This window comes from Rhincodon typus, chromosome 32 (assembly GCF_021869965.1).
Source record: "Rhincodon typus isolate 14 chromosome 32, sRhiTyp1.1, whole genome shotgun sequence".
Lineage (NCBI taxonomy): Eukaryota > Metazoa > Chordata > Chondrichthyes > Orectolobiformes > Rhincodontidae > Rhincodon > Rhincodon typus.
Genome location: NC_063363.1, coordinates 10,887,348 through 10,899,185, shown reverse-complemented (window position 1 = coordinate 10,899,185; position 11,838 = coordinate 10,887,348). Strand labels below are relative to the sequence as shown.

General features: G+C 43.0%; 1 protein-coding gene across 1 annotated transcript in view; it reads right to left on the bottom strand.

Annotated features, from left to right (window-relative positions):
- Positions 1 to 342: 342 nt before the first annotated feature.
- Positions 343 to 11,838, bottom strand: part of trappc4 (trafficking protein particle complex subunit 4) — a 14,154-nt gene continuing 2,658 nt past the window's right edge. The window contains exons 2-5 of the mRNA XM_020517391.2: positions 6,387 to 6,561; positions 3,386 to 3,489; positions 2,586 to 2,712; positions 343 to 600 (exon numbers count right to left, since the gene is read on the bottom strand). Coding sequence (XP_020372980.1) covers positions 522 to 600; positions 2,586 to 2,712; positions 3,386 to 3,489; positions 6,387 to 6,561 — 485 coding nt within the window. The 3' untranslated portion in view covers positions 343 to 521. The remainder of the gene's footprint in view (positions 601 to 2,585; positions 2,713 to 3,385; positions 3,490 to 6,386; positions 6,562 to 11,838) is intronic.

Below are 11,838 nucleotides of genomic sequence, written 5' to 3'. Positions count from 1 at the left end.
GCATCCACAGGACAATGAGAAGGTATTTTCTATTTTAGAGCATTACATGTTGGCTGCAAAGGTTGAGGTCTTTAAGAGGCTGAAAGTTGCACATGAGACAGTTGAAATTCAAGAGCTAAATCTGAAAACAAAGCCGGTTCGGCTGTGATTGTCCTCTGCACATGATCAGCCGACTTGCTGACATCTGCCAATCAATCAGCACAAACAATGGCCAATTTGGCAAAGTGAGATGATTTTTGTGGTGACAGGACACCAACTCCTGAAAGCAATACCTTCAGGAGATACAAAGAACAAAAGCAGGGATTGGGGAAGGAAGAGAAAGAAATAAAAGCAACAAAAACGTGTTGGTAACACGAAGTTTATTCGCATATATACACATCCCAGGTCCATATCCATATTACACTTTCCTTACAGGTAGGTCTCTGGTCAATAAGTTTCCATATTTGCAAAAACTTTGAACATTAACAAAATATATACATATCAACCACTCGGAAGGTTAGACAGCCTCCCTCCCAATGAGATCAAGATCCTGCTCCAAAGGTTCCAGCCTTTTCTGCTATCTCCAAAGCTACTTTCAAATTCTGTTCAAAGAGATCGCACCTGCAGATAAAAGGCACAGTTTAAGTCTAAAATAAATTGTGATTGAGATGACAGGATTTACTTCGAATTTGACCATGCTGTTTTAATCAATAACCTACATTTCTGCCACATGCGAACACCCCTGGCTGATCCTCCACTATTTCAGATCTGCAAGTGCCTTCTATAAAAAGGTCAGCAAAAACTGGATGCTGTGAAGTTCCATCACTAACTGTGGCAAAGTTTTATGAATATTCCTCAAGGTTGAGAATTTCTCGTGACAGGGACTAATTATAGGGAGCAAATCCATTACCTACATGAGGGAGGTCCAACTTCCAGCTGCAGATCACACACAACACAGCATTTTATATAGCCCCCAGGGTCTGTTTTACTGGTGGATGAATTTACAGCTCATTCATAGGTTTCCCATCATCATTAATTACATAACATTACATGAGAAGGATCACAGACTGGTGGGGGGGGAACAAAATGATGTAATGTGGAAGTTTGCTTTCTTTTGACATAACAAGGTATAGAGCTGGATGAACACAGCAGGCCAAGCAGCATCAGAGGAGCAGGAAAGCTGACGTTTCAGGTCTAGACCCTTCGAAGGGTCTGGACCCAAAACGTCAGCTTTCCTGCTCGGCTTGCTGTGTTCATCCAGCTCTACAACTTGTTATCTCAGATTCTCCAGCATCGGCAGTTCCCACTATCTTTCCTTTCTTTTGATAGTTTTTTCCAGTTTTATTTGAAGCCAGAGTTTCAAATACAGGTAAGTTTGAAGTGGCAGATTTTACAAGGAGCTGCACCTCCTTGTACATCAGAGGTTCTTTCTCTCTGCTATGTGCTGCAGGCTGACTGGTGAGCCTGTCTATCAGGGAGAGAACAGGACTGTGATTGAGGGGCAATGAGTGGTCCGAGGACCAGGGCTCAGGGCTGTGGTGGTGAGTCTAGGGTTAAATTCTAGGAATAAGAGGCTTTCAGGGAAACTCTGTCTTGGGGAGGAGGGAAAGGAGATGAGAGACACACCAAAAACCTACTTTAAACCTGGTTAAATCAGCAGGGTGGTAATTCCCAATTGATGCTTGTGATCTTGCACCATATAAATACCAAAATATGAGCAAAAATGCTGTTCTGATGGAGCCAAATGGCTGAGTTTTGCAATACATTGAAGCAGCAGTACAGTTTTGAATTATATTTCATCTGCATAGTGCTGTTTCCTTTAAAAAGGAGAACTTATTTTCTAATTGTCCGTTTATCCTCATTCAGGTCTCAGGCCACACACCTGAGGGAACAGGCTGTTATCCAGCTTGGCAGAACAAGATGTGGTCCCACTGCCCCAAAATGCATGATGCCCCAAACAAAAACACCCACAGTGCAAACCCCAGTGACAACGCAGCCTCATATTCTCGTGCAAATTCTCAGTGAACAGGATGTGCCAACCTTTTATATTCAATGTCAAATACACACTTCTCTAACCTATGTCCCCAAAGCAGGACCCTCCCTAGTTCTCTCTCTCCATCTCATACAAAAGTGGGCCACAGCTTCTTAGTACAACAAACTCTTCATCAGACTTTGCATCTACATCATAGCACCTGGTATCCATTTGGCATTGCTTCAAAGCAGCAGGTTTTATTTTCTCAAAGAGACAGTGTTAACTGTGGGCAAAACTAAAAGGCAGAAAATAACCCCTACTGTCACTAGGAGGGAACAAGAGAAAACAGATGGTAAGTTAAAGGAGCAATGCGGCAAGCAAAAGCAATGAATCCAACTATTGCTGACATTCTGTTACTTCTGATTTCAATCTTGTGTAAAATCTATCCCAGAGGTGGCTTAAGGTGAAGCCTAATTTATAATTGAAACAGCAAGTTGACAAAACAGGGCAAGGTGTTGGTCTGAATCTATAGCCCACATTTCATCAGACAGATTAGTGGCGAGCTGTTGTCTCCTACTATATATAAAATCTGCAAACTTAAATTTTCTGTTCACACCAAGTCTTTCAGCCCTACCTGATTGGCATCTCAAGAGAGTAGAATGGATTTTTAAGAGCAAAGTCTGAATAAATTTCATAAATCTTCCGTAGGAGGGAATCGATTCCAGCTTGTCGAGGGTCTGCCAGCACAATGAACTTAATTCCTTTAAGAGTAAAGAAGAAAAGAATACTTGAACAGAATATTTACAGCCAGAATAACTCACTTGTAAGTTCAGCCCATTAGCAATAAACCTCCAGGACAGGTTATAAGAGCTACTTAAGTATTTGATTGAAAATCCACTCAGAATGGAAATGGGAAACATTACAGGTATTGATTCTCAACTGTATCAAACTGCCTCACCTTCCACTGGATAGAATAATGCCACACAGGCGGCTATTTGGCCCCATATTTACCTGTACTATAACCTAGAACTAGCAATCACTGTTTAAAAGTACGGGGTCACTCATTTATGAAAGAGAAAAGACATTTTTTTGTCTGACAGAAGGAACCCTCTTCCTCAAAAGACTGTAGAAGTAGGGTCTTTGAATATTTTTAATGTAGAGGTGGATAGATTCTAAGCAAGGGGATTAAAGACTGAGGTAAGTAGAAATGTAGAGTAATCAGATAAGTTATGATTTATCAAGTGACAGAACAGGCTTGAGGGGCAGAGTGCCTGTTTTCTGATTCGTATGAACACCTCTATCACATCAAGAAAGGAGAGTAAAATCCTTCCCTAAAAAACAAAACTGCATTATTCTTTCTGCAAGAGAGAAATGGGTTAGAGCTGAAATAGTTTGAAGCTTCAGAAACAGGGAATGTCCGGCTGTCCTGCTCACCTGTCAGCGTTTGGAAACAATGGAGTTTGAAGGTGTCTGTTTCCAGCACTTCAATCCCAGAACTTCCAGGCTCTGGTGATAACTGGGAGCCAATTGCAAACAGCCTGAAAGATAGAAACAGAAGTATGTAGGTTCGGACATGCGGACAGTACAATATCCCTTTAAAAAAAGCCTCAAAATGTAAAGATAGAGGTCATTAACTTTATGTACTAGTACAATCACGTTGGGATCTCAATTCCAAACACATTTTGTACAGAACGTGATTTTTCCTGAAGTTTAAATTATGATGAAGCACTAATAGATTGCGTCATATAGTCTGCTCCATGCTTTACATTCAAATTGGCCCCATTATGATAGGATGTTACAGACATAACCTAAGGAGACACGATATACACCCTAAGAAGTGATGCAATGCCACATTATCTTACAGTTTCCCTCTCTCCCTCACACAGCCTCATGACTAGATGAAGTCAACATTCTCCTTACCCCAGCAGCTTCTAAATATTCCTTAACAGCAAACAGACTAAGAATATTTTAACATTTTGGAATACTGCGTTCATTTCTGGTCTCCCTGCTATAGGAAAGATGTTGTGAAACTTGGAAGGGTTCAGAAAAGATTTACAAGGAAGTTGCCAGGATTGGAGGGTTTAAGCTATAGGGAGAGGCGGAATAGGCTGGGGCTGTTCTCCCTGGAATGTCGGAGGCTGACGGGTGACTTTATAGCAGTTTATAAAATCATGAGGGGCATGGACAGGGTGAATAGCAAAGGTCTTTTTCCCAGGGTGGGGTACTCCAAAATTAGAGGCATTGGTTTAAGGTGAGAGGGGAAAGATTTAAAAAGGACCTAAGGGACAACTTTTTCACACAGAGGGTGGTACATGCATGGAATGAGCTGCCAGAGGAAGTTGTGGAGGCTGGTACAATTACAACATTTAAAAGGCATCTGGATGGGTATATGAATAGGAAGAGTTACAGGGATATGGGCCAAATGCTGGCAAATGGGACTAGATTAATTTAGGATATCCGATCGGCATGGACAAGTTGCACTGAAGGGTCTGTTTCCGTGCTGTAACACCCCACAAAGTCATAGAGTTGTAATGTAATATCAGTCAGGAATTTCTGGGGTTAAGCAAAACATCCACAGAAATTGCTAAGTTTTGAATTTAAGATAAAATGCTGGAAGCTCACAGGTCAGTCTTGTACTGAACGGGGAAGTCAATGTTTCAGGTGTGATGTTGATTCCAATGAAATTTCCCTAGCTGAAACATTAACCACATTTTTGTTCAGGTCCTGATATGTATGCTGTGTGTTTTCATTACTTTTGGCCTTTATTTCAGAGAGTTTTAACATTTGCAATTTTTCTTTTTCACTTCTAACCCTGATAGGTTGCATGGTTCTCAACCAGACCGCCATGTGAATGTTAGCATCTGCCTGACCTGAAGTCTGCACAGTTGAAAGGGCGAGACCACAGCATGATCACACATAAAGCCTCCTGCAGTCAGTCACCAGAATGTGCCAGGGAACATGCAGAGTTGTCTTTCCTTTCACTGGGTCACAGAGGAGCTTTCACCCTCAAATTGGCTCAGGTCAAAAATTGAGCACAGTGGATTTCAAATTGATGCTCCCACCCCCACTCCAATTCTGAACACAGAAAAATAGCGCATGTGTTTCCAGCATAATAAGTGTCTGTGTTCTGAAAACTGAGGAATAGTATAACAGGTCAGTGATAGGCCTTTTACAGATAAAAGCTTTATCGAGATCAAAGGAAAGATTAGATTATGTTACTTCCCTGCCTGTACAGGCATTGGTCTTTCTCATGGGTCACAATAGGTCTAAAATTGTAGCAAAATTTAATTACCAGCACATGGTTCACAAAGCATTCAATTAATTCTCAGCCCCCCACCGTTAGTGGTGCACTCTGATTCTTAAAGAGAGAAGTTGACATCAGGCAGCATCATTTCCAGCTGACATCACTCAATTTATGCAGGTCAATAAAGACATCTCATTACATCTTCCTTGGGGCTAAGGAAATGCTAGAAAATTGTTCTCTCCACCAAAGCTGCCACATGGCACACACGAACAACATGGTGATTGGCTGTCTAGGGAAGTGCCTCGGCTTCTCAAATGACACAGCTGATAGTGAAAACAAGAGCCACTAGTAAACTGTAAATCCTATCACTCACAAAGCTGAACAATGTTTCACCCTCTGTCTGCTCAGATGGTTGAAGATTTGAGATTCTATAACAGAGCCTTTATGTCGAATCTAGAGTGGCATTTGAGTGCCGAACTGACGACATGCTGCACTTTTAGAAGGTTTGGGTTTCAGAAAAGACTGAGCAGAGGACTTAAAATGTTGATATGGACATAAAGGTTTTAACAGAAAACCAGGAATGTATGTATTCTAGAAGGCAAATATCAAAAGGTCATTCAAGCCTATTTTTCAAAATCCTGTTTATGGCACATGGACATCCCAGGCTAAGCCACCATTTATTTCTTTTTCCAAGAGCAATTTGAGATGGACAATGGCACGTTGCCTTACAACTTATAACACAGATACTCAGGATTACACGAGGTGAATTCACAGTTTGGAAAATCCACAATTCTTTGAACCAAGAGGCTAGGTTTAGCTGGGGGGAAAAAGTTCAACAAAAAAAGTATTACATTAACCAGTGGAGTAACAAGAAAATACACCCGAAGGTTCATTGATTTACACATGCTGGTCCAAAGAACCTGATCTCATTGTCCGCCAATGCGTCACTTTGAAATGTTCCATTGACAGTTTCAGTCAGCGAGGCTTTGCAATTGCTTTCCACTCTCAGGGTCAGGGTGAGGAAACATGTCCCAAGTCTACCTCAGCCAATATGGGAATTAAATCTGAGCTATTATCGTTAATCAGGTCCGGATGCTCGATATCTATCCTACTCATCACAGTTCGTAGCCCATGTAAACCATACTGCATTTCTATCTTAACTTTTATCTCTGTAACAAAAAAAATACTTACGAATGAAACATGGAGGCCAACATTAATTTCTCATTCGACGTCAGACGAGGACGTCCGAAGCGAACGGCCAAAGGGTAATTGAAAGAGGTATTCAGATATTCCAGCACATCCCTGTTATCGGCCATGTATCTTCCATTTACATCAAATCCATTAATTGAAAGCACAGCATATCCGACTAAAGGAAAAGAAGCAAAGACAAATGTAGAATTGAAAATCAAAAGAACATTCAGTGTTCGCATGCGCACACACCCCATAGTTAGACTACCCTATCAGTTAAAAAGTTTAGAATTTGATAAATCAAAGTACTTGAAAGTATTTATAGGCAACTTATTGACATGAACATGAAAAATGCTCCTTACAAACAACAAAATTTAGATAATGGTTAAATTCAAGATTCCTCTCGACCAGAAGTGCTTGACACATGGAAAAACCGAAGTCAAATAGAATTCTGAAGAACAGTAATTTCACTCAGTTTTTCTAACCACAGATGCTGCTGACCCACTCAGATTTTTCAGCACTTGCATCTGCAATATTTTTCTTTTAGACAAATAAGTGCTGGGTCTTACAATTGTTTTGATGTGGGGGAAAACAAAAGAGGAAAAACAAACTTGTATTAGACCTTCAGATAACACAGGGTAGAGCTGGATGAACACAGCAGGCCAAGCAGCATCAGAGGAGGAGGAAAGCTGACGTTTCAGGTCGAGACCCTTCAGAAAAATTTCTGAAGAAGGGTCTTGACTCGAAACGTCAACTTTCCTGCTCCTCTGATGCTGCTTGGCCTGCTGTGTTCATCCAGCTCTACCCTGTGTTATCTCAGATTCTCCAGCATCGGCAGTTCCTACTATCCTTGTATTAGACCTTTGCATTTTTTCAAGTGTACAGGTTTGAAGGGCACTCACTATTGTTACAGAGGCCTGGAGACATTGTACTATGTTAAAAAGGTGCTATGCAAATGCAGAGATTTTGTAGTAATTATGCATACCATAAGGTCCCATAAACAACAAAATAAACACATTTTTTAAAATAAGAGTTAGCTGTCCATTTAATGCAGAGATGAGAATATTTTTTCTCAGAGGGTTGAGTCTCCTGAAAAGGTGGTGGAAGCAGAGTCTTTGAATATTTTTAAAGGTACAAATAGATAGATTTTTGTTAAGCAAAAGGTTACCAGGGTAGGTGGGGATGTGGAGTTGATGTTACAATTAGATCAGAAATTAAGAAATTAATTAGAAATTAAGAAAAAACGGTAAAATTAGTTTTCCAAACCCGTTTGTTGAGGTCAGTGAAGTGACAATAACTACAACGGAGCTCAACAATTTTCGTTAATTCTGATTTCTCTCCACAGATGCTGCCAGACCTGCTGGGATTTTCCAGCAATTTCTGTTTGATTTCCAACATCTGCAGTTATTTCAGTCTTTTATTTAGTGTTTAACTCACTGCCACATCTCTTCTTGGCACGCCCACCTTAGAGAAGTTCTGCTCCTCTCTCCAACAGGATTGCCGTTCCAATCTTTTTTCTTGTTCAGCATCATTAATTTCGTTGTCGCTCCTAGTGTTTGACCAGGTATTTGCTAAAACTTGTTTCCACAGCCATATCACATTCCTCAGTGACTGCCTCTGGCTCAGACTCACCCCATGTGGATTCAAACTCAAGTTTCATCCTTTGTGCTTTAAATCCACCCAGGATCACAGGTACCTCTGTGATGTTCAACATTCCACAGCCAGCTTTTCTCACCACATCCTGAGATCCACACTCAGTGTCATGCATCATCATATGCACACTCTCGACCTCTCTCTCCAACAGCACTGCATCACGCTAGCTCAGAGCTGCATTGCTCCCCAGTTCCACTTCATCCTCTGGCTCATTTGACATGCTGACAAGAAACTTTTTCTTTTCCTTCAGGCATCAAGGAGTACAAGATGCAATAATTCAGAGATACCCATGCCCCTCCAGAACCTTCCTCCCCTCCCCTTCTGACTTCAATCCCTTTCCCAACCCCAGCTCCTGTCATTCAGGCATAGAAATATACAGTACGGAAACAGATCCTGCGGTCCAACTCATCCATGCCGACCAAATATCCTATATACATCTAGTCCCATTTGCCAGCATTTGGCCGATAGCCCTCTAAACCCTTCTTATTCATATACCCATCCAGGTGCCTTTTAAATGTTCTAATCGTACCAGCCTCCACCACTTCGTCTGGCAGCTCATTTCATACACACACCACCCTCTATGTGAAAAAGTTGCCCCTTAGGTCCCTTTTTTATTTTTCCCCCTCACCTTAAACTTCTGCCCTCTCACCTTAAACCTATGCTCTCTAGTTTTGCACTCCCCTACCCTGGGGAAAAGACCTTGCCTATTTATCCTATCATCCCCTCATGATTTTATAAACCTGTATAAGCTCACCCCTCAGCCTCTGATGCTCCAGGGAAAATAGCCCCAGTCTCTTCAGCCTCTCCCTATAGCTCAAACCCTCCAATCCTGGCAACATCCTTGTCAAATAAAAACCAAAAGAATTGTGGATGCTGTAAATCAGGAACAAATGCAAAGTCGCTGGAAAAGCTCAGCAGGTCTGGCATCATCCATGAAGGAGAAAACAAGGGTCACCAGACCCGAAACGTTAACTCTGTTTTCTCCTTCACAAATGCTGCCAGACCTGCTGAGCTTTTCCAGCAACTTTGTTTTTGTAATATCCTTGTCAATCTTTTCTGAACCTTTTCAAGTTTCACAACATTCTTCCTATAGCAGGGAGACCAGAATTGCATGCAATACTCCAAAAGTGGCCTAACCAATGTCCTGTACAGCCATAATGACCTCCCAACTCCTACACTCAACGCACTGCCAAATAAAGGCAAGGATAACAAACACCTTCTTCACTATCCTACCTACCTGCAACTTCACTTTCAGTATTTACCATCCTGTCTGACATTCTGCTCTCTGATGCTGAACGTTCTGTCCCCAGCAAAAGTCTCAGTTTTATCCCCTCTGCGTCCCCACCTTAATGAATTTCAGGCACGATATGACATTGAACTTTTCCTCTGTCACCTTCACCTCCCAAGCCCATTTCTTTGGGTAAGACAGCTCTCCCTGTCCCACAGATCCCTTCACCTACCTCCAACACTCTGCCTCCACCAGGACCCCTCCCTCTGGCCATTTACCTGCTCTCCACATGTGAGAGAACTGTCGACGTGACATTGGTCGCCTCAATTTCTCTGCACCCTCACCCATTCCAACCTATCTCCCCATGAACTGATTGCACTCCATGCTCAGATCCAACCCTGTCTTTCTTCTAAGCCTGCTGAGAAGGGTGGTGCTGTTGTTGTCTGGCAAACTGACCTCCACATTGCAGAGGCTGAGGGCCAACTCTCAGATACCTCCTTCTATCACCCCCTGGACCAGGACCCCACCATGGAACATCAGGCTACCATGTCCAAAATGGTCACTAACCTCATTTCATCTGGTGATCTCCCCTCCATTGCCTCCAAGATCAATCTCCCAACCCCAGACAGCTCGCTTCTATCTCCTTCCCAAAAGGCACAAACAGGACTGCCCAGGCTGACCTATTGTTTCAGCCTGCACCTGCCCCACAGAACTCATCTCCTCCTACCTCAACTTGATTTTTTTCTCCCCTTCTCCAGTCACTTACTACTTACATCCGCGATTCCTCTGACACTTTATGTCAGTTTCAGAATTTCCAGGTTGCATTCTCCAGCCACCTCCTCTTTACCATGGACATGCAATGCCTTCACCTGTCCATCCCCCCTCAGGACTGTCTCAGGGCTCTCCATGTCTTCCTGAACCATCCCCATCTACCACCACTCTCCTGCACCTGGCCAAGCTCGTCCTCACTCCGAACAACTTCTTGTAACTCCTCTCACTTTCTTTAGGTCAAAAGGGTGGCCATGAGTACCTGCATGAGCCCCAGTTACACCTATCTCTTTGTGGGGTATGTGGACCATCCCTTTTCGGCCCCCAGTCCTATTCCAGCCCCCACCCACAACTCTTTCTCTGGTATATCGATGACATCATCTTTGCTGCTTCCCTCTCTCGTCTGCAATTGAAAACGTTTATCAATTTCGCTTCAAATTTCTACCCTGCTCTCACCTTCACTTGATCCATCTCTGTCACCTCTGTTCCCTTCCTCGACATTGGTTTGTAGTGAATATTGTGGCCAAACTATCCCCAGAAATGGAAACAAAGTGACTCCACAGGTATCTTGACTATATCCTCAAACCCTGCTTCCTGTTCCATTCTCCCTGTTCCTCCATTGATCTGTTCTAATGATGCCAACTTCAACAAAGGGGTCTACGAAATGACCACCTTCTTCTTCAACTGAGGATTCCTCAGCACTGTAGTTGATAGGGCCCTCAGCCAGGTCTAACTGATCTCCTGCACTTCAGCCTTCATCCCCTCTCTTCCCTCCCACAACAGCAATATGGTCCCCCTTGTTCTCACCTACCATCCAACCAGCATCCGCACCCAGAGGATCATTAGCCACTATTCTGCCACCTCCAGACACATATTCCCTCCCTTGTCAGCCTCCTGCAAGGACCCTTTCCTCCGGAAACATCTCCTACAGCCCCAAAGCACCTTCCCCTGCAACTGCAGAAGGTGTAACATCTGCCCATTTACTCCCTCCCTCCTCAGTATCCAAGGGACCAAACACAACTTCCAGGTCAAGTAGCCTGCACCTGCACTTCACATAATCTAGTCTACTGTATTTGCTGCTCACAATGTGGTCTCATCTCCCTTGGGGAAACAAAGCATTGATTGGGTGACCACTTTGCAGAACACCTATATACTGTCTGCAACAAAATAAAAAGACCCTGCCTTCCCGTTGCCTGCCACTTTAACACACCACCCTGCTCTCTGGCCAACATCTGTCTTGAGCTTGCTGCAGTGCACCAGCGAAGCTCAGCGCAGGCTGAAAGAACAACACCTCATTTTCTGCTCGGGAACTCTACAGTCTTCTGGACTCAATATCAAGTTCAACAATCTTAGGGGTTTAGGCACCTTGTCCCTTGTTCTTACTCCAACCTCTTATTATCACATGGTTTACTATTACACACCACCCATTGTTAGCCACTAACAGTCCACATTAGCAGCTATTCGTTTGTCTAGGCTGTCTGTTTAAGTTATCCTGTCTGTTTAAGTTCTTCTCTCTTTGGGCTGAATCTCCACCTATTTGTTTACTCCTTCCCCCAAACTACCCCACCGTATCTCCTGCATAAAGACCAACATTTTTCCCGGGACAGGGGAGTCCAAAACTAGAGGGCACAGGCTTAAGGTGAAAAGGGACAGATTTAAAAGGGACCCTTTCATTCATACAGAGCTACCATCAGTTCTGAAGAAGGGGCATTGGATCCGAAACATAAACTCTGACTTCTCTCCACAAATGCTACCAAACCTAGTGAAATTTTCTACCATAAGGTGTAGAGCTGGATGAACACAGCA